Source organism: Epinephelus fuscoguttatus, linkage group LG5 (genome assembly GCF_011397635.1).
Source record: "Epinephelus fuscoguttatus linkage group LG5, E.fuscoguttatus.final_Chr_v1".
Classification (NCBI taxonomy): Eukaryota; Metazoa; Chordata; class Actinopteri; order Perciformes; family Serranidae; genus Epinephelus; species Epinephelus fuscoguttatus.
The window spans coordinates 40727376-40751808 of NC_064756.1; the positions used below are offsets into that span (position 1 = coordinate 40727376).

Genomic DNA, 24433 nt, shown 5'->3' on the forward strand with positions numbered 1-24433 from the left:
TTCCAGTCTTGCTTTGGCCCCCTCCACCTTATGTCATCTGTTTTCAGAGTAACTGGCCTTTCTGTACGCTTTTTACCATCATAGTTAAAAACTCTCTCCACACTTGTATTTTGAGTGTCATTCATTAGCAAAAGCAAAGCCAAAACACACAATAAAACGGTTAAAGGTGAGAAGTTTGACACATTTTTTTTCTTCTTTTTTTAATTTTCCACAGATATCATGATACTATTGTTATTGTGACTCTTATGGTCACAATTATGGTGGAGTGAAAATCTAATATCATGCCAGCCCTACTTGATGACAATTTGTAAAGACTGTAATAATTTATGATCTAGAATACACTCTACAACTCTACAAAGGGTTTAAATGAGCTTTTTTGCCAGGCAATAAGGGCATATGTTATGTTTCAACACTGGGAGGGTCACATAGGAAACAGGGGATTTATGGGTCCCCCAGCAGAACAGTTTGAGATCAAACACTTATATTCCTGCATTCTGATGAATTTTTATGCACCTCTTTGTGCCTTGTCCGCATTCATTTCTGGTGTAAACGTCTTAAATTTGGTCAAAATAAAGGTCCTCTGCTACTTTTATGTTGTTATTGGAGGGGACAAATGCATATGTTCTAAATATTGAGGGGCATGTGTTCCCTGCGTCCCCCCTAAAATCCATACCTATGCAAGGAGATATACTTGTTGTTAGCAGTGGGGGAAAAAATCAATACAACATAGTATCGCAATATTATCGTGGGGCAATATCATTTCGTCACACGGTGCTAAGCATTGATTTTTTTATTATATAAATTATTAATATGACAAATACGAATTAAACTTCAGGTAGCCTACTAGAATAATATAATCAAGTGCTTTTTTGGTTCAGTAGATACATTTGCTGCTACAAAAAAATGGCTGAAGTGAGATGAATAGACTGAAAACTTTATCTTAATAGATAAAGCAGATGTTGATTAAGTTTTCCTTTGGGGACATAATGTATAGTTAAAAAAAAGGTAATGAATCTAAATATATCACAATATATTTTATTGCAATAGTCAGCATATTTAAAATTGCATTAATATTGTATCATATTTTAAGTATTGTAATAATATTGTATCTTGGATCCTCCATTGATTTCCATCCCCACTTATTGTACAACCCCGGTTTCAAAAAACAGTTAAGACACTGTGAGAAAAAAAAACCAGAATGCAATATTTTGTTAATCTTTTTTTTTTTTTTTTTTTTACCTATATTCGATTGAATACAAGGCATCACTTAACCACTATGTAACTTCTGTATGAACAAATGAGCAAACTGTAATGTGCTTGTTTGTGTGGCAAATATTGTCTGTGTGTGTGTGTGTGTGTGTGTAGTTTGTGTCCTTAAGCAACTCAAGACAACAACCTCTTACAGCTAAAGGTGGATATTCAAAGCAACCCAGTGTTTTCATTCTAAGTGTTTGTCTAATCTATAATGCTGACCTTGTTTCAGATGTCATAAGTGAAAGGAAGATGGGCTCTGAGCTGTGTAAACAAGCCCACCTCACAAAGCTAGCCAGTGCACAGGACTGCACTTGCAGGAAAATAGCCTACACCTACAAAAGGACACTTCTATGTGCAGGCTATTGTATATACAGTGTGGTGTTAACTGTGCAGATAGTTGACTTCGATCTGTGACTGCCAGCTTGTGATGTTTGGCTATTCTCACCCTCCACAATCAGAGTCTAATCGATAGTGGTACTCTTGCGGAATTTCTCAATCAATTTTCAATGAGAAGCAGAGAACAGCAGCAGCCTTGAGGACCCCACAGGCTGCAAGTGTTACAGGCATTCTTATGGCATTTCTGTTAAAGAGGTTGTGTTTCTGTTTCGCAGTCACTGACAAATACATCTACTCAGATGTAGGCCTTTTCACACTATGGACCTAATGAAAATACAGAATCTTCACTGACAATTTTTCCTGTTCAAACATGTCACACCAAAGCCAAGATGAGTGACCACGTTCTGTGCATTCCACCAAAAATTAAATGTTTGCATTGTCACACGATTATTAGGGGTCCAGGCAGCAACACAGCTGCTGGAGCCCTAATGTTTTTGCAGCAAAAGCTATATGAAAAATATTAACTTAAAAAAGCAGGTGAATTGCAATCCACCCACAACTCAGGCACAAAAAATGATACTCATTGACCTCAAGGTGGCGCTGTTAAAAATCAAGTTGACATTTACAGATTTGATAAGAACACTGATTTATTGAAATTATTCAGCAATAAAAATGAAGGAAAATTGATTCCAGCATATTGTTGAGCAGTGTCATGTTAAATGGTATGTATTCCAGATCAACACCAACATGAAAGGAACCTGATGGTGCTCCATAATGTACGATACACAGGTAGAAATTAGGAGGCGTTTGACTTCTTTTTACTCACCAACTTTGGAGACCAATAATTGAGCAATATTTACACCATAATTATAATTTCTGCACTATTTAAGTTTTGCCTTTGTGAATGCAAATCAGATCAGTTAGAAAACTGAAATCCTCTCATTAGTTCAATTCAAGAACCGGACCTTGAACTTAGTCACCACAGTAAAGGAGCAAGAGCCCCCAGGAAATAAAGCTATTGTGACTGGATGGATGGATGTCACACAAATACCTTTTTCTGTGCAGGTAATTGGCAATTTGTTACCATAGCAACCAACAAAAGAGTATAATTTCTGTCTAATTGATAGCTTGTACAGCAGCAGCCTCTCTGGTATGTTGCTGTTTTATAGTCTCTGCTCAGCGAGCAGCATTTTCTCGTTAGATTATTGCAAATTGCAAAAAGCATGAGAGTGGGCTCATTTACCTAAGTGCTATGACTGAATGTATGTTTAAGAGGCTTTTAAAAGCTTTGCTTTCTCTCCATGTCTCTTTCATGTTGTTTCCAGACACAGCGGGTAACAGGCAGGATAATTAAAACACCTACAAGACAAATGAAGAGACTTAACATGATTAAAACTTCTATTATCCCCTGCACACCGAGCCTGATAGTTTTATGCAGTGATTTGTCACAACATCGGAAATTGCTCTTTGTTCACAGGAAAAACTTGTCATTTCAATTTGGGCCGGTGAATATGCACTCAGTGTTAGTGTTTGTACATCAGCCAATGTACAGTATCTTTGCAAATGTTTAAAACAAGTAACAAGTAAAATGAGCCACTAATTAAAATGAGTTTCTCACCAGTGATGCACTCTGAGCCACAACCTGTTTTGCACATCTAAACATGCTTAAATGTCTTAACTCCTAGCAAACCTGCACTGTGACAGAGAAGAAGCATAGAATGCTGGGTAACACAATATAGTACACAATATTATGAGTAGTTGCATGGGAAGAGTGAGGAATAAATCAGGAATGACTTTATAATAAATGAAGCAGTGCTAGAATAACTCTGAATCAAGGACTTTATGGTAGATAATGATGGGTTACTGGAGGACAGTCTGGGAAATATTATATTAATATCCCATTACACAATGAATAGTTCATAAGTGAATCAATAGTGATCACTTTCTTCATGAGTAGTTCAGTTGATCATGGTTTAACAACTGAAATGGACAATGTCTCAATAATTATTCTTACTCATAAGTTACCTTTTTAGTGCCCCCTCAAGTAAAGTGGTACATTTCACTGAGTGGTTACCAAGTAATTTCTCTGACCATTTCTTGCCCTTTGTGCTCCCCTTTGTAAATTAGGAGTGTATTGATCCATTGATCTGGATCAGTATATCCATTCAATGATCAACGATCCAATAACATCGATGCAAAGCGAAACATTGATCTATATCATCATCTTTAGGATACACTTTTATTTTGAAAGTCTGTGTTAACATCAAACAGCAGTAGGTAACTGACAAGCACCCAAAAGAAAGACTGAGGATAACGTTATTAACTTGGGAATAAATCAGCAGTGTGGAAATATTTTCAGTGATGGAGTAAATACAGGTCACCTGACAAAGGAAATGCTGTATGTAAACAATACCCACTATGAGATAAAACATGACATAATGTTACCTGCCTGGACAGGCATCTCATTAACTTCTCAATACAGCAACACAAGCTGCTCTGTTTCAACAATGCTGGGCTGGAAAAAAATGTGCATGCAGGCTGAAATTCAACTGAGCTGTTCTGCTGGGAGATACAGTGATTTAATTCAAGAGTAAGAAAAATAGTAACATTACATGTAACTTGTTAAGTGATGAGTAGAGGACTAAAAGTATGCTAGCCACAAGGCTAATTTATGCAGTGTACACATGCTAAAGCTAATAATGTGACTAACAAAAAACAGTTGTTTTGTCTATGAAAATTGACACTTAGTAATGAGCTGAATTTGGTACTTTTGTTAAATGATCCTGTTGTTTTATGGCTGTTTGGAGAAGTTTGTCTTCAGGGCTTTAAACCAGATAATCCTTAAGTTTTAGAAAGAGATGATGGTTTGGGTTCCAGAGAGGACTTTCTGACAGAAAGCCCTAAAGGTTAACCCTAAAGGCTAACTAACTGCTTTTTTATGTGTGTTAGTGGAGTCAGTTCAAAGTAAACTTTCCTGTTCTTATTCTTTATGTGTTGTTTTTATCTTTTATGGCCAAAAGCAAAAAAGGAAAGGGGTGGCAGCTTCTTCTGTAACTGACTGTGTTAAATGGACAGATAACATCATCTCTTATCGATTGCAAGCCAGTGAATCGCATCAAATCGAAATCATATTGTGGCAGACTTTGTGATATTGGCAAATATCACATCATTGTCCAAAGAATCGCTATAACATTGGATCATGATGAAACTGGTGATTTACACTCCTATTGTAAATGGTTATAGAAAATGGACTTGCATTTGTACAGCATCTTTCTAGTCTTGCGACCAGTCCAAGTGCACTGACACTACATTTCACATTCATCCATTCACCACTGATCCTCTGATAAGTGGACAACTTGCTCAACCTCCTGAGCCACAGCCATGGCCTAAGGAAAGCATCATCATACAAGACTAAAGCCCCTTTTACACCAACTCTTGGTTGGAGTTGTGAATTTCACGTCGCTATGACGTCTCATCATTCTGTACAAGAGGTACAATCACTGATTGGCAGGACAGAGTTGTCTTGCCTCCATCCAGCAGCAGAGGTAGTAACAGCGCTTAAACAATGTCTGTATAAAGCCTAGTTTATGCTTGACGCAGTCGCGAGTGCGCAAGGTTTCATGCCACAAATTACATAATCAATGTCGGGATTTTGAAATTTTTCACAGGCTGCGCTAGTGTCGCTCAGTTCAAAATGGATGAATTTGAGGGAAGACTAGCCAAAGTGCATCATCTACAGCCCGCAGTGGCTTCACAAGCTGGCTGTGTTCCCCAGTCAGATATCTCGCTACATGTAACAGGCAGACAGACCATCTTCTTTTGCAACGCTTTTGTCTGGTCAAAAGCCATAAACATAACAATTCCTCCTCCTCTGCAATCCATACTTTTCGTGCTGCCATCATTGCTGTTTAAATTGTTTTCCACTTGCTTCTATTTCTACTGTTTTTTGCCTTCTTTTACTACTTCCTATAGTATTTTTTCTCTACTGCCCCCTGTCTTTGCAGTGAATACTGCAACAGAGAATTTACAGTATAAATGCCTTCGAGCTCTGTTGAGGTGCGTGCACAATCCGCGAACAGAGCCAGGCAAAGATATAACTGAGGCTTAAACGGGACAGCCGGCAGCACAGGCTCATGGGTGGCACAGGTGTGACGTGTGACGAAAAAATGAGGTCTGGGAGCTCCTTACCCTTCGAGCAGAAGATGAGATCAGACGCCATATCTCAAGGACGGTAAATGATTGTTATTGTCATGTTAAGTCATTGCTATTGTTTATAAAGTGCTGCTGACGCGTATGTTATGTCACACTAGAGGCCGATGCTGTTGTGTTACATGTCACACCTGTCACACTTCTTTTGATTCTGTGATGCAGATATGCCGGCTAAAATCATACACTGAAGCAGCATGATGCTGCCATCATTTTGTTCTGTGTAAAAATGCAAAGGCGGCATAAAGAAGGGACTTCATAGCAGCCCTATAGGATGATCTCTGTGTAAAAAAGGCTTAAAAGTAGCTACTAAGTTTTTACAGAGGAATTCACAATTAGTTCCTTAATAACAAACCAAAAACAGCGGCATTCTCGGGGTGTTTAATCATCATGGTCAGAGCACTAAACATTAAAGGGATAGTGCACCTAAAAATGAAAATTCAGCCATTATCTACTCACCCATATGCCGAGGGAGGCTCAGGTGAAGTTATAGAGTCCTCACATCACTTGCGGAGATCCAAGGGGAGAGTGGGTAGCAGCACAACTCCACCTAATGCAGGCTGGGCGCCCCAGATTATCCTTTTAATATTCACTCCTACATGTCATATACAAAACAGAGTAGATGACAAACTAAGCATCTGATGGTATATTGTAATATATATTTATATTTCTTGTTTAAGATTGATTTAAGAATTTTAAATAAAGCATATTCTCCATCAGCACCATATCACGGGTATGGTAAGAACCCAATTGCAGCAATACAGGCAAATAGCAAAGTTTGTAATGTCCTTTATTATTTTTCTTATCAAATACAGAATGAGCAGGCAGGTGAAAACAACAGTGAGAATCAATGTCTTCCAAGACGGGAGAGAAGGGAAAGTATCTGAGATTTTGTTCAGAGTCAGAGTAAGATGAATTGGTGCAGCATTGTAGTGGTTGGTAATAATAATAATAATAATAATAATAATAATAACAATAATAACAATAATAAATTTAATTTATAATGCACTTTTAATTTATCAATTAAAACATTATAAAAACAAATTCAAAAAGTCCTAGGCCAAGTCAAAAGCTTCTTTAAAAAGGAAAGTCTGTAAGCCTCTCTTAAAGGCATCCACTGTCTGTGGGGCTCTGAGGTGGCCGGGTAGGGAGTTCCAGTGACGAGGGGCAGCTGAACAAAAGGCATGGTCTCCCATAGTGCAGAGCTTGGTTCTGGGGAGGTGGAGAAGGTATTGGTTTTGGGAGCGTAGATTCCGGGTTGAAGCTTGCTGGGTGAGCAATTCATTGAGATAATCCGGGGCATTTCCATGGATACACTGATGGGTGATGAGGAGCAAGTTTGTAGCTGATTCTGGCAGAGATGGGGAGCCAGTGAAGGGTGCAGAGTACCGTGTGATGTGTTCGTGGTAGTGGGTGTTGATAAGATGGAGGTTCTGGTTGTTGCTTGAGAAAAGGTTGTGCCCCTCAGTCTAAAAAGTATTGGGCCTATTTCCTCTCCTGCTCACTCAAACCTGTGTAATTTAGGGGTAATAATTTTTATCAGTCTACGTCATTTGATACCTGTGTGAAGCACCTGACCAAATCCAAAATGTTTTTTCCATTTGAGAAATATGCTGAACTAGAAATGATTATACATGCCTTTATTTCACCTCACATCAACTGTATTGCATTTCTCTCCTCACTGAGTATGTCTGCTCTTGCTTGACTGCAAGCAATCCAGAATGCTGCTGCAAAACTACTAACTAAGATAAAATAGACAGTCTCATATTACCCCTACGCTAAAATCCCTTCACTGACTCCCTGTTGAGTATAGGATCCAGTTCAAAATACGCATTCATACTTACAGAGCATTATGTGGTCAGACTCTCTCTATGCAGCTGAACTACTTCACCTGTGTTCTTCAGTTCACTGTCTTCGATCTTTGAGTAGCTCAGTCCATAGGGACTTGGATTGGGAACCGAGTCCCCGTCTGGACCAAAAATGCAGCGTGGACTGGTGGCCGGAGAGGTGCCAGTTCACCTCCTGGGCACTGCCGAGGTGCCCTTGAGCAAGGCACCGAACCCCCCAACCGTTCGGGGTGCCTGACCAAGGGCAGCCCCCTCACTCTGACATCTCTCCACTTTGTGTATGTATAGGTCCTGTTTGTGCATGTGTGTGTCTTTCGGACCTGTGTGTAATTGACAAGCAAGAGTGAAAACATTGAATTTCCCCTCAGGGGGATTAATAAAGTAAATAAACTTAAAAACTTAAACTTAAATACGCTGAATTTGTTGTCTGTCCCTCGCACTCGCCTTAAGACCTGTAGTGATCAAGCTTTTTTGGCCGTAACACCTAAATGTTGGAATGCTCTGCCTGCTACAGTTTGCTGACTCTGCGGTTTCTTTTAAAAGCCACCTAAAGGCACACCTGTTCAGACAGGCTTTTGGGTAACTTGCACCAGATGTGCATTTTATTCATATTTTGTGTATTTTTGTTGTGAATTGTGAATTCTTTATGTGTGTGTGTGTGTGTGTGTGTGTGTGTGTGTGTGTGTGTGTGTGCAAATAGTTTTGTTAGCTGTGCACTTTTAACTATGTAGCTCACCTAGTCACTTTGTAATATGAATTTTGGCATAAGGCTAGAGAAAAGGCCATGTGTTCACTACTATCACCACCATTTATCATTGTGTCATTTTGTGAGCAAAGACAATAACTTGGCCTAGTGACAGAAAAGAAAAAGGTGCAAAAAATGTGTGAATCTCTTTGAATGACCAAAGCAGACGGACAGTAGTTCCTCTGAGGAAATTGAATGTGCTCACTAAGTTCCACTGTAATCTGGCTGTTTTTTATTATTCCTTGATTTTAAGCAAGAATGTCAACATTTGGATGGTGTGTTAATGGTAGCCAGCAATGAATCCAATCAAAGCTTTAAAACATCCCTCCACAAACCTGTGAGTGACAGGGGAGGGGTCAAAGGAGACAGAAGATTCATGGGAAATGTGGACTTGGAATCTTGAAATATAAACTACTATCATCTAATAATGCAGTTCATTTGAAAATTATGTTTATATTATACCTCTCTTCAGTATCAGTCTGATATATCTAATCATACCTTACCAAGTTTCCACCATTGGGGCAAAAGCAACTTGGACTCCTTGGGGGGAACTGTTTAGTAAAACTTGCGGTGAACAGCCTGAGCTGCATATGGGAGGGGATGAGAAATGGAGAGGAAGGAGCGTACTGTGACTCAAGCAGTCGAACACGCCGCAGCATATCGGTAAACACCGTTAATCACAGGTTAGCAGATGAGAACGTTAATTGCAGTGGAGGAAATAACAAGACCCAGAGGATGCTTCTATTTATCGACACCCCCACTGTTACTGATAAGGGCCAGACGGGTGGTGTGTGTGTGTGTGTGTATGTGTGTGTGTGTGTTCACACTGAAAAGTGAGGAGTGTCTGGAGGAGAGAGGTGACATGGGGGATTTAATATTGAATATGAGCTTACCAACACTTTTCTTTGTCATTAATGTCACCAACCCACATCTTTCTCTCTGAATAGCGCGCACACACACACACACACACACACACACACACACACAGACAAAGTTGCTAGCAAAATAGTCTGTTGAATTACAATTCAGTTTAACTGAGTTTTGGACAGTAGCTGATCATGTTAAATTCTTCAGGGTGACACAATATATCAGTTATTCATGAATTTTAAAGTAAGCAAGAACATTTAAAATGAACAGCACTGGCAATGCTGAAATGGGCATGGCCTTTTTTTCTTACAGTGAAGTTGTTTCAACTGTTCCCACAATTCACAATATTCAAGTCAAAAAAGTCAAGTCAAAATTTATTATAGCCCAAAATCACAAAAAATGCCCCAATGGACTGTACATAAAAACACATAAGCAAATTACAAATAACACAATAAATAAAATATATAAAAACAACAAAAAACAAAAATAACATTGGCACTTGTACATATAAAAAAACTAAACATAAATTGATGCACACAATGACTGAGTAGTAGTAGATAACCATGGTGTAGTATGTAAGGACAGAGACTATGTGATGTTAAAGGCAGATGCAAAAAGGTGTGTTTTGAGTTTACTTTTGAAGAAATCGACTGTGTTGGCTTCACGGATTTGAATGGGAAGGCGGTTCCAGAGGAGAGGGGCTCGGTATGAGAACGCTCTACCACCTGCTGATGATTTATTAAATTTGGGGGTGGATAGGAGACCGACATTATGGGATCATGGAGGCCTGATTGATAAACGTGGAGTAAGTAGAGATGATAAGTAGGATGGTGCAAGTCCGTGTAATATTTTATAAGTTAAAAGCAGAATCTTGAAGTCCAATCTAGTGTGTACAGGGAGCCAGTGTAATGAAATGAGAACAGGGGTGATATGGTCAAATTTTCTGGTTCTGGTTAATATCCTGGCAACAGTATTCTGAACGAGTTGTTAGGGTGAGACAAAAGCATGAACCAGTGTTTCTGCATCAGTCAAGGAGAGAATGGGACAAATCTTGACAATACTGCATAAGCGAAAATATGCTGTTTTTGTTATATTATTAATATGGTCTTCAAAGGAGAGATTAGGATCGAATAAAATACCGAGATTTCTAACACGGGGGCTTTGTGAAATGATAGAACCAGCTAAGTTTAAGGTGAGATTGCAGAATTTGCTTCTGATGTGCTTTGGACCTAGGATTTCAGTTTTTTCAGTATTTAAGAGAAGGATGTTTGACGACATCCATTGTTTGATTTCTTGTGTGCACTGTTCTAGATGAATCAGTTTATGAGAGGTGTCAGGCTTAATGGACATGTAGAGCTGAGTATCATCTGTGTAAAAGTGGGAACCTAATCTGTATTTATTGATTAATGAACCGAGGGGTAGCATGTAAATAGTAAAGAGAATGGGACCAAGCACAGACCCTTGTGGTACACCATAATTGACCTTTTTGAGTTCTGAAGAGCAGTTATTATGAAAAACAAACTGAGTTCTGTCGGTAAGGTAAGATTTGAACCAGGCGAGAGCAGAGTCGGTGAATTCTATGTTGTTTTCTAGATGGTGAAGTACAATTTGGTGATCAAGTGTATCAAACACTGCGCTGAGGTCTAGTAGCAGCAATACTGAAGCTGAGTCGGAATTCAATATTCAATGTGTTTACACAAGATGTCAGGGATGTAGTAACGCCACAATCCATTGCAAGTCGGAAGTCGATAATTGTGACTTGGTGTTCCCAACATCCGATGTACATGTACATATATATATGTATATGTATGTATATATATGTGTGTGTATATATATATATATATATATATATTAGGGTTGGGAATCTCTCTGTGATAGACAATTCGATACGTATCTAGATAGACAGGTTACGATACGATTCAAAAATGATATATTTTTAATACAGAACGATTCGATACAGTGTAGGAACGTTACGATTCGATACGATTTGATACAATTCTATGGTTAACATTTGTTGATGTAGACATTAATCATATATTATAAAATAAAGAAGCCAATTCTATAAAAGTGACATTCTTACAGTATTTTCAAATTTGTAAAAGACCACATCCCCAAGCATTGTAGCTGTATGGCACTGGCAAAAATAAAATAAAAAGACAAACAACAACGAAAACACACTGTGTTTTTGTACGTATCTAATATGGACTTGAGTTGGAATAGTTTATCATAATGCTGTACAATATAAACATAAAGCAGAATAAAATAATAACATGCAATGTAGGGGCAGAATCTGACATCTCCTGTTATTAGTTGATATCATGGACTGTGATGACTAGCAGCTTATCACTGACAGCATGTCAGACTATTTCTCTGTGTTTGCTACACAAGATAAATCACTTTTCTATAATACATCAATGATATTTCAATGGAATAAATTACTTATTGACTTATTCATACTTCAAAAACAGCATCAATGATTGATTGATTGAAGTGATTAACATGGGGGGATCAAAATAAAATGAATAAATAAAATAAAAATCAACCAGCCACCCTCCTCCCCTGACAAGTAAAGAACAGTCCCTTCATAAGTAAAGAACAGTCCCTAAAGTGCGGTGAGGTTTGTGGAAATGTGAACGGCTCGTTTCTCCTCTGACACGTCACATACCTGTGTGCTGCCACGGCTCAGCTGTTCAGGTATTTTTGGGCAGTCATGACACTGACGAAGTCTTCTTGGACCTAGAGCCGGGCTTGTCGGCCGCTGGTAAGCCGTTATCTTGCGCCGCGGAGCACTATGGCTGCCGTATTTGACAGGAATATGTATTTCTGTCTGTGTCTGTGACCCCCGTTCAACCCACAACCAGCAGGATTCGCCTTTCGTTTCTGCTGCGGCTTGGCTGCTCCCTGGTTTATCCAACCAGCATTAGCTTCTGTTCCTCAGCCCCACCGGTCAAGCTGGTGCTGATGTTTACATCCATCTGTCTCATTGTGTCATACGGATTACTGTTAATTTATTATGCTGATCTGTTCTGTATGACATCTATTGCACGTCTGTCCGTCCTGGAAGAGGCATGCCTCCTCAGTTGCTCTTCCTGAGGTTTCTACCATTTTTTCTCCCTGTTTAAGGGTTTTTTTGGGGAGTTTTTCCTTATCCACTGTGAGGGTCCAAAGGACAGAGGGGTGTCATATGCTGTAAAGCCCTGTGAGGCAAATTGTGATTTGTGATATTGGGCTTTATAAATGATTGATTGACTGATTGATTGACAGGGCTGACACATAGAGACAGACAACCATTCGCACTGTGGGAGGAAGCTGGAGTACCTGGAGAAAACCCATGCTGACACGGGGAGAACATGCAAACTCTGCACAGAGGGGCTCCCTCCTGGGATTGAACCAGGAACCCTCTTGCTGTGAGGCGACAGTGCTAACCACCGTACCACGTGCCGTCCCATAAAGGACCCATAACAATCAAATTAAATCTTATTAGTTCTGCTTCTCTTTGAACACAGTCTTTACAATGGATGATCTCTCTTGTCAGCCCCCATCGGCTTTTATTAGGCTGATTCAGCATGTTGAATCAGCATAGGAGAAGGCGGAGCCCCTTGGATTAATGAAATCACTCTGAATGGCAGTTCAGCTTAGCACAAAAAAAGAGAAACGTAAGTGAGGAAAGTAAACAAAGAGTACAGTCAAGAGGGAGTGAGACTGAAACAAACTTGTTACATAAGGTAAGATTATTTTTTTCTTTCTCCACTGAGCTCTTTAACCGTTCACACCAAAAGTCACTCATGACGTCAAATTACTTGACTTTGTGCATTTTCCTGAGTACAGAAACTTTCACGTTTGGACAATGAAAACAGAATAAAAAGTCTAAATAGGTCGACATTAAACATTAAACACACACAGCCTGTGTTGCGTTCAGGTGTTGTCATGTAAATAACAAATTCCAGCACTTGAATAGGCCGTAGCACAACACAGCAGCATGTCAAGTGGGCCAAACCCGAACCGAATATGAGCAAAATCTTTTGATTTGTTATCCCCCCCAAAGCTGTAAACCTAGGGGAAACACTGTCACTGGTTTGGGTTTAAGTGCCTGCAGTGCGATTAGTTAAACTGGTGGTAAGGAGAGCAAATTAACTGCATTCCCACTAAGAACAAGTGTTCCAGAGCACAAAGAAATTGTATAAGTACGTGCGCTTGTCCACACTTGTGTATCGATTCAACATGAAAGAAGACACTCTTGTAATTTGTGCTGCCATGTGGTAGGCTACCTGCGTGGATGTAGCCGCCGTCTGATCTGGGTTTACGATATCCTCCAGGAACAGCACAGGGAATATCATTGGCTGGTGCGGAAGCTGCGGCTGGATAGGGAGAGGTTCCAAGGCTGAACATAGATCAGTTTGACAGCTCGCTGCTTGTTTTGAAGTAGGAACGAATATGTGGTAGGAACTAAAAGTTTCCAAGGATGTTCTCTGGGTTAAACACAAGCGATGGACATTTACATTCCAATTGGTTGCTGGTCATTTGCAGCTCCAATGCATCATAGCTAATTTGCATAAAGTTAACCAGTCTTCAACTTTCATTTGCAGCCCAATTTGCCAAACTGCCTCCGCTCATCGCTTTTGCAGCTCAGAACCCCTCTAGTCGCCACTATCCATTGAAAATGAATTAGACCTGATGCCTTTGCAGCTCTGGCAGCTTTTGGTGTGAACGTACAGTGAAGCAGAAACATTTCTTGATGGTCTGCGTTATTGTTCAGTGGCATACAGTAAATATCATTTATTTTTTCAAAGCTTGATTGTGTTGTTAATGTGCTAACTGGCTAACTAGCATCAAGACAGTCTTCCGGTTTCCATTTTGTATGATGATTACACACTACCGCCTATGCTGGTGTGGATAGTAATTGATTATTATTTATTAGGCACTGACCATACATGCTGGTTAGCTGGAGCTAGTCTTTGCAGTGTGTTTATGTGCAACTTTGTGGCTGAGACACAGGTGATGTGAGGCGTAACAACAGTCAGCTTCCATTGCTGCTACTTCTTTGAAGATGGTATGGTGTGTCTGGGCGTTGAATCATGCGTTACAATGTGTTTCAGCTGTGTGTAACATAATGTTAAAGTTAAAGTTGAAGGGTTCACTGTGTATCACTATGAGACTGAGGAGCGTGACAAACCAAAAGTATTTGACCTGGAAATGAGAGGAGGTTGGACACTTTACAAATTGTACAAATGCTTACTTTTCTTTTTCTAAAATTAGAAGACCTGACCTTTCTGGAAGTTTGGTCTCTGTGACACAGTGCGCTTTATATAACTTTAATTCACTTCAGATCAGTTTAATACTTGTTACTATGATGTATGATAAATACTTATAATTTACTTTAACTTTATTGCATTTATTCCATGATCACTAGGTTAACTATGTCAAACAGGACTGTTTTTTACTGTCTGTTTAAATACAGTCAGCTTTCCCTGCTGTTACTTCTTTGAAGTTGGTATAGTGTAGGGCTGCACGATGTTGGAAAAACTGACATTGTGATTTCTTTTTTTTTTTTTGCAATGTATATTGCGATGTTAAAAAAATACAAGAATTCTCACCAGATGACTTGAGTAGCTCTATTTGGAAAGAATTAGGTTGATTCACACAAGTGGAATTAACACAAGTGACAAAAAAGACATTATTTAACACTTTATTTTAAGTAGTAGTAGTAAACATCTTTTAGTTTTTTGTGCTGTAATGTTTGTTTGAGTTCTTGCTTTGCACTCATCATACAGCACTCTGTGATGGTGACTTAGGTGATCAAAAAGATTCGTTGTGTTACCTCGTGTTGTGGCGACAACAGCGAGGCACTGTTGGCACAGTACACTCTTTTGGTCGACATCATCCTTTTTATATCAGAAACACACACATGAACACATGCGCACATCGCGATGATGATGTTTAAATGATGCATCGTGCAGCCCTAGTATAGTGTGTCTGGGCCTTGAACCACATTTCAATGTGTTTCATACACATCAGGTTTATCTTCACTTTCACTGGCAGCAAATATGCCAAAAAGCTGTATTCATTAAAAACAGTAACAAAGTGAAACAGAGAGAACAAAATAGTTTTCCATCACTGAGATGTGTTGATATTGTCCCCACACAAACAACCTGCACAAGGTTCCCACAGCATCTAAATCAATCAGCATGGCTCTATGCATCCAATAGCTGCCTAATTGATGCACTAATCCAGTCACTAAGTACTGCAGCGCTGTGGAGTCTGCCCAAAGCAAACACAACACACAAGTCATCAATGAGCTGCTTCTCAAACAAGAGAGTGGAGCAGGACTGACAGAACATCTATGAAGTATAGATCAAGGAAGAGAAGTGCACACTCCTGAGCTGCAGACCTTTGGCCTGAAACAACACTTCTTTCTTATCTAATGGACATCCAGGAAATGAGGCTGCAACACATTTATACTGTTCTGTAATGATATTTTACAAGTGTGACTATGAATGAAGCATCACTTTTGATGACATCTCATCACCCCACACTGAGGTCATGTCTTCTGAAATCTGGGAATCTGTGGCGGTGAGTAACTTTGGTGGAGTTACATGCTACAGTTAAAAATGTGCACAGGGTGCGTTATTTATGCCGGCCATGGCTATCGCCAGAGTGGAGGCATTGTGTTTTTGAGTAGTCCATAAGTCCCATCCATTGTGAGCGGGATATCTCAAGAACTCGTTGAGGGACATTCTTTAAATTTGGCAGAAGCGTCCACTTGGACTCAACAATAGGCTGAATCCAAATGTCCGCACTTCACCGCACTTGCAGACTCACGGACTTTGCGGGCGCGTTCACGGGAAGTCCAGGAGTGCTTAAGGCTGTCCAATTCCACAATTCATTCAGTCGTTTTACACACACAAAACCACATAAACTTATTATAAATTGTAATATTAAAATGTTACTTGAATAATTTAGGCCAGATATAAAATTCAGCAACATCATGGTACAGAAATATTTAGAAGTTTAACCTATAGGGATAATCAATATGAATTTTAATACTGCAGCCTAACCTATAAAAGCTGTGCAATCATGTAGGTGAGTGCTGCAGTGATCACCGTATACATGATAGTCTCTCAAATGTTCCCACGGAAACGAGTGAAACAGACTCCAAGCCTGTCTATTAGCTCCTTCTATAATGCTGCAGACTCCCGCTCTTGCAGACTTTACGTGATGACGGTGAAGACATCACATTACGTACGCCTGAAGTCCGCAAGGCAGTGCTTAATTTGAGCCGGAACGTACTGGAACGCATACCAGGATCTTTTCAGAAAAGAGTACAGATTTCAACCAGCAGCAGAAACGAAAGGCAAATCCTGCCGGTTGTGGGTTGAACGGGGGTCACAGACAGGAATACGGCAGTCAGATAGCCTACGGCGGCTCCGCGGCACAAGATAATGGCTTACGGTGACAGAGATGTCAGACTCCAGGTCCAGTAGCCTAATTTCCTTCGTTGGCGTCATGACTGCCCAGTAGTACCTGGACAACCGAGCCGTGGCGGCACACAGGTATGTGATGTGTCAGAGGAGAAATGAGCCGTTCACATTTCTCTCTTTGTGGCAGGTAACAGTCCACAAACCTCATTTTATTATTTTATTTATTTATTTTATTTTGATCCCCCCTATGTTAATCACTTATTGATGCTGTTTTTGAAGTATGAATAAGTCAATAAGTAATTTATTCCATTGAAATATCATTGATGTATTATAGAGAAGTGATTTATCTTTTTATAAATGACAAAAGGCACATCTGCCTCATTTTCGCTGCGGTATCATGATACTACTCAGAACCATGATACTTTCACTGGTATCGTACCGTGGGTCCCAATTTTGGTACCGTGACAACACTAGATGTCACAACCATTCAGTTCGGAGTCACGCAGTGAGGCAGCTCAGGTGCCGCTTAAAAAAGTGTTCCCCCACTTTTGGGAGTGGGGGAACACTGCTCTCTCAGAGGCAAAAAGTGTTCCCCTACTTCTAATTTTCGAAATTAAGCACTGCCGCAAGGGCTCAGTCTGCAAGTCCAGAGGGTGGAGATTTGGATTCAACCATAAACTCATGAGACTTTGGTGGTCAAAGGTCAAGGTTGCTGTGACCTTGCATCTGCCTGAACATGATATCCCAAGAAGACCTCAGGGGAGCTTCTTTAAATTTAGCACAAACGTCAACTTGGGCTCAAGAATACACTTATTAAAATTTGGTGGTCGTAGGTCAAAGATCAGTGTGACCTCACAAAACATGTTTTTGGCCAAAACTCAAGAATTCAACACCACATCTCAGGAACATTTGGTCAAATACTGAATTGGTGGCACTAATCTTGGGTGTCCACCAGGGCAGGAATTTCACAAGGGCCACAAGGGCCATGGCCCTCCTCATTTGGCCCTGTGCCCTTGAAAAAAATATCTGCCCTAAGGCCACAGTGGCCTTGATGCCCTGCCCGCACTGCCCCAGGTGATTTTGCAGTTCTCTCCTCTGCCTCTTTCCTGTCAACACGGCTTTGACACCTGCATCTATTGAGAAAAAAATAATGCAATGACATTCTGGAGTCTTATTGGGCAACATCAAATGAGACGATGCGTACATCACCAATGGTGGGTTTGATTCAAGCCTGGCATGAACCACTCGGACGGGCTGTAACGACAGTTGGACACCCAATATTAAACAACCCAAGGGAAGTTTAATCAAGACCATAATAATAGTAAGCTCCGCTATTATCGGCGTTACTTTTTAAAGTTTCGGTTTCATGTATCATCATTCTGCAGCCTTTCTCCTGCTCTCTGCATGTCACCCCTCACAGCGCGCACACACACAGACACACAAACTCAACAGCAGAGAGGCCGCAGTGCAGATGAAGGGAATATAACTTCAAGATCACTCTAGTTGACAACAACTACGCTTGTTACTGTGAGTAACTGCAATAAAACCTCTGCCAGCCAAGCCAATACTTTATCAATACATGTGATCAGCATGTAGAAAGCCATATTTCAGTCTGCTCTGTCCACAGTCTCTCATTCACCTCTATTATGATTTAGGATCGCAGTCGACACAAGCACATCGCGCTCGCGGTGCTAACATCAAGGTGTTAAAGACAAACTAAAATTGAAGCTGTCTGTATGTAGGCTAACGTTTGCCGACCAGTGGGGCTAACTGATATATTATACTTTTGCCGTATCCCGTTGGCAAAACGGCAAAAGCTTCCTTCCTGGAAGCGAAGGCTTCTAGGGCAGTCTTCTGTTCCTCTCCCAAGGAAAAAGATAGGTGTAGTTGGCTTAGCATTTCTTCCAAAGCTAAATTGAATGGACGCGGTCCTTCGGCAGCTGCCATCTTGGCTGTTTACTTTTCGACTCCTACAGCGCAGCGGGGGCGGGGCATCTGGATTTCCAGGTTAGTATATCGCTGCAACCCCAGCCCAAACTAGTTTCTGCTGTTGATCTTTTATCACTTTTCCAGCAGTGACTCTCACAGGCTACTAGTGACCTAAAGAGCTGCATTAACATAAACATGTAATATATGCATGGCCAGATTCTACTGTATCTTGTTATGCTGGTGAAGAACTTTGATGCAGTTTGACTGTAACATCTCACCAAGGTTGCTTTTTGTTCTGTATCAACTCCTGCAATTAATTGAAGAGCTGCATTCAACTTAGTTGCATTTAAATTCACACCAAACAATTTAAATGCTGACATCATGTCACTGAGTGCATTTATCATTGACTCCATTTATATTGCTCTTTGTAGTTTTAGCAAGACAAGCACTTGCTCTGACAGATACTTGGTGCCTATGGAATTCCACCAAAATGCATGCCTATTACCCCAGCATTCTATGAAAATTTTGGATGCAGTGTCATCATGGATAAAACTCTGTGTTTGCTCGTTCAGTCAAGAACGAGACAAGGTTGCATCCTCCCCCCAAAGTCCAAAACCACAGCAGATAAACACAAAGACATTCTGTGGAACTTGCAGCTTGAAGATTTGACTGGTGTCTAGAGAGGTGCCAGTTCACCTCCTGGGCACTGCCGAGGTGCCCTTGAGCAAGGCACCGAACCCCCCAACGGCTCAGGGTGCCTGTCCATGGCAGCCCCCTCACTCTGACATCTCTCCACTTTGTGCATGTATAGGTCCTGTTTGTGCATGTGTGTGTACTTTGGACCTGTGTGTTAATGACAACGCATTGAAAAAATTGAATTTCCCTTCAGGGGGATTAATAAAGTATATATATTAAAAAAAAATAACATACAAATGAGGAAAAGTACAATACTAATGTAACCAGTATGTGCTACTAGGTACTGTGTGAGGAAAGGAATATTAGAGGTAACTGTAAAAAAGATTTGAACTGGAGCCAAGAGGATGGGTAGCAATAGTGAAGCAGAACCACAGGACGCCACTGTAGATTTTAACGGCTTCTACTGAAAATATCTGAACAGGGTAATAGCAATTCAACCGGTAAGTTCCAGTTCAATGTATATTTGTTCCACAAGTTCACTTAGAAAATAACAAACTAAAAAAATAAACTGTGCGCACATAAAAAAATTAAGACAGACCCGGGTCTATTGTTCAATGTCTCTTTAAAAGTCACATTTTGCAATCCAACTCCAGTGTGGGACCAGTACGGAGAAAAGTAGGTATGGTCTCTGTCCTGGAAGACGTGTGTGCTCAGTTCAATCCTACCGCACTTGATGTAGGGGTTCAGTGCACATCCTCCTTATGGCAGCGACAGGTCCTGTATCTCATGGGCTGGGATCGCCATCCAGTACTGGAAAAGGTTCTCTCTGAAATCACCTCTAAATCTCTGGGATCTCCGCTAATGGCTGTGAGGTGTCCTCTGAAGTCTCAGCTCTTCTTAAGGGGACTCAAAAAAAAACCTGACCTGTGAATGAGTTCAAGATAAAATTACATTTGGCTAATTTTATTACCATTATTGATCATAGAATAAAGCTAGTAAATTCAGCTTAAGTTAGCTTAGTTCACTTTAGTTTCAAAATCAAACCAGAGCTGTACTTGTAGTAGAACTCCAACTGTAGTTAAAATAACCATTACTAACAGTGAAATTCACCAGTAAAATACAGTATGGTAAATCTTGGTCAGCAGTTAAACTGCAGCAAATAACTCAGAAATGGCATAAAAACTGCATAGAAACAATATAAATGTCAGTCTCCTTAATACAACATGACAGAACATGTCTGTTCGTCAGCAGTATTTCTTAAACACAATTACATGTCCCATTTTGAACTGCTAACAAATTTAGCATAGTCAAATGGGATTTTACATGGTGACATTTAGCACTGCAGCCAGTGGACGTTCATATGCTAATTAGCCGCGTGCCAGCGGACTTTCAGATGCTAACTTGTTACATGCTAACAGTTGACTCAACTCACCAGTGCAATGTAGCAATGTATAGGCTTGGAAATGGCTTCTGTGCAAACACTTATACAGGCGGCCTTCTCTCATCCTTTTTCCACACTGTCATTTTATATTTACAAATAAAGCTTGAATTAATACATGAAAACACAACATTAACTTTCAACAAACTTTTCCAATGAACTTCACTCAATTTTTTAGCACTTTTGTAAGATCGTTTACTCTCATGAAGACTGACTCTCTGCCGCTTTCACTGCGCTAGTGTGACCAATCAGTGGACGGTCAGGAGGTGGCTTAAGCATCTGACTGGCTGAGGTGAAAGTGATTTCTGTGTTTATTGGCTGATTGCCAAGCTTATCAACCAAACACTTTTGTTTAATCTCTCGCACTTTATACACTTTTACACTCTTGAACAGATTTATGTGTGCTATTAAATAAAACTACATGTATTTCAAATGAAGTGGTATAAATTTATGGATGTTAATACATAGATGTGTTTATTTATTCATCTTTTCAGTGGCTTATTTAACCCTCTGGGCTACACCGACATTTATTCTGGTGATTGGGTTAGGCAGATCACATCCAAAAGACTAAACCAAAAAGGATAAGGCAACCTTTACGACCCTAAATGGAAAAGAACTGTAACGAAAAACCTAGCCACAATAAATTTAAAGGTATACAGTTCAGGAATTGTTGTAATTGTTTACCTCACAACATTTGCTTCCAGCAATATATCCGTGATTTTGGTAGCTTCCTCCTGGATGTGTGCTGTTTACGGTCTGGCACCTGTCCTAACACAAGTCCTGACACAAGTCCTGACCTGACCTGTGGGCTTTGGTTTCTTATTTTACAGTTACTATTACAAGATTATCCAATGAGCATAGACTAATACCAGTCCTGTTAACATTTTGAGTTCCACAACAATCCAGTTTTGTAATGTAGATGTACATTAGGTCATTTATTGTTCTTCAATGCTGATTGAAGACTAATATACAGCTTTAGTCTGAATGAGTACACTGATTGTAAGAAACAAAACATTTACTGGGAATAGGCCTTCTAAAGCTTAGGGAGGACTTGTGAGTACCCATAAAATCCATTTTCATTCAGATATCTTTAGTTGAGAGTTCAAGGGACCCCTTTAAAAATAGCGATGCAAACTGTTTCCTCGCCAAAATTTAGCCTAACTTTGGAGCATTATGTAACCCCCTTCCTGACAAGCCACGAGGAGCTATGAACATGGCTGATACCACTGAAAGCTTTAGGTTTTCTAGTTTCACAAGATACCACTATCTTTGTGCTGGCTTAAAAAATGAGAATGCAGAGGGTGGAGTCTCTGCAGATAAATACATCATTACATACTTAAGTGATGTTTGAGGGGGAATACTTTTGTATGAGTCTAAACATTGTTTTTTTAAGAAAATCCTGCAGAGTGTACATTCAAGCTTGAATCCTGCCATGCCATGCCATGCAAAGCTAGGTGCCACCAGAACAAGACAATAGCATACAGCTTGTGAAAGAAAAATATTTTGTTTGAGAAATTTCCAAGTTCAAGGAGTGGTATTTTTATTCTTTGATATTCCAGTAAAAGGTTGGTTCACCCAGTTGATAGAAAAACTCTTGTTCTCTCCTGCCTTTAGCGCAATCTGGCTATGCAGAGTGTTTTTTGTTTCATTTGCTAAGGTCTGAAGATTTCTACTTGAATCCAAGAAACAGTAGAGGGGAGTGAAATTCTGTTAAAAAAAAAAAACTGAATGGCATCATAAACTTCCAGAAATAATGTCTTGCATCTGTCACTGTCTTCATTGTAACTGTTTGTGTTGAACTTTGTATTCTTGTTTGGGTTAATGTTGAGCTTAATGACCTCTAGCCTATAACTGTTTGCTGGAACAGGTGAAGTGAAGTGCTGAACCGTAACTACATAAAGAAAAGATTGTCATTAAAGGTGTTTCTCAATGAGGATTCAAGTTTACCACAGGTCCTTCCAGCATGCAGCAGAGACAGCGTGGGTGGGGGTCAGGAGTGGGAGGCGATGAAGGAAGGGGACAGAGGGATAGTTGAAGGCAGGAGGAGATAGGAATCGATCGTGGAAGTGTGTTCCTCCCCACCAACACTGAGGTTAAAGGAGAAGCCTGCACAGAAGAATGTCCTACTGAGTAATTACAAGAGCACCTCTCTTAACACACACAACTGACCCGGCTTTCATGCCTACCCGTGTTAATAATCAGCTCTCATAATGAACAGAATCCATAGGTCTGCTGGGTTAAGGTCCTCAACAACCTTGCTCCAAGCAACAACGGCCAAGGAGCAGCATAAAGAGATGTCGTTCGAACTGTGCTACACTATTGCCCCCGTGTGGACACACTGGACATAGACAGCCTCTACTGGATTCAGATTGTTTACTGGTTTACTGTACATATCCTTTAATGTGTCATGCAGTTAAATGTAAGGATGTGTTTGGGTATATAGTGATTCTGCTGATGTGTGTGTGACATATAAATGCTTCACTTAAATGTTCTCATGAGTGTTTTGACCTAGACTTGTCTCTGTCTTACAGTTGTTGGACCAAGTCCAGTTGTTGTATTTGGTCTGCCTCTCCTGCCCAGCAAGACTGGTAACTCTCATAGCAGCCTAAAGACGCTGTTCTGCTGGCAGTCATTTGCCAATGTATAATAAAGATGCAACTTTCTTTAACACATAATAATAATAATAATAATAATAATAACGATAACAATGACAATAACAACAACAATAATAATAGCTTCATTTATACAGCACAATTCATGCATAAAATTATAATCACATAAATGACAATCAAAACATTTTTGATAAAGGAAGGATTAAACCATATATAAATTATCATTATTATTGTTAATAATAATGATAAATAAATAAATAAACAAAAAAGCCCTTAGGCTGCCTCTCCATGCCCTTTAGTTCTGACCTCTGGAGCAATCAAAACGATAGGGACCTAGCAGGCACATACATCTTGATCATGTCAGACAGATAAGATGGGGCAAGGCCATTCAGTGATTAAAAAACCAATAAAAGAATTTTAAAATTAATTCTGTGACAGACAGGTAACTTTGTAATGATTTTAAGATTGGAGTAATATGGGCTCTCTGTTTGTTTGTTTTTTTGTCAGAACACATGTTGCTGCATTCTGTACGAGCTTTATCTTATCAATGGTTTTCTTGGAGACACCAGACAGAAGAGTGTTACAATAGCCCAGTCGGCTGGAGATAAAAGCACGTATCAGCTTTTCTCTATCTGCATGAGAGAGAAACGGTCTGACTTTGGCAATATCCTCAAGTGATAAAAGGACACTTTACTCAAGTTTTAATGTGTTGTTCAAAGTTGAGGTCAGGATCAACGATAACACCAAGGTTTTTTTTTTTTACATGTTCCTTGGTGTTCAGTGCAAATAATTTTAGGTGGTTAGACAGTTTTTCTCTCTCTGCTTTTGCTCCAGTAACAAGAATCTCTTTTTTTTCTTGGTTTAAGGGAGTCCCGCTTAACTACCGTCACAAGATGGCAGTATGGCTCCATGTTAGATGAGGGATTAAAATGCTTAACTCGTAATTTTCTGATATTTTGGCTTACAAGATAAAAAAAAACATCATTCAACTAACAAACAAGGATTATACAAACTTACAATGTTAAAACATGGATAAAATGTATAATTTTACTTCCAAGAGACATTTCAAGTCTGTTACAACAGAAACACTTGGTAAGAGAGTGGAGGATGTGATTTCCTGGGGTGACAGGGAGGAAGAGGAGTCT

At 39.9% G+C, this 24433-nt stretch overlaps 1 protein-coding gene across 2 annotated transcripts in view; it reads right to left on the bottom strand.

The window, feature by feature from the left end:
• Positions 1 to 6370: 6370 nt before the first annotated feature.
• The window catches only part of LOC125888303 (dehydrogenase/reductase SDR family member 13-like), a 39147-nt gene continuing 21084 nt past the window's right edge, over positions 6371 to 24433 (bottom strand). Inside the window, exon 6 of one of the 2 annotated variants that reach the window (XM_049575568.1) lies at positions 6371 to 6391. In XM_049575568.1, coding sequence (XP_049431525.1) covers positions 6386 to 6391 — 6 coding nt within the window. In that variant the 3' untranslated portion in view covers positions 6371 to 6385. Of the gene's footprint in view, positions 6392 to 11669; positions 20163 to 24433 lie in introns of those variants that run through there. The other variant, XM_049575567.1, reaches the window with a different exon arrangement.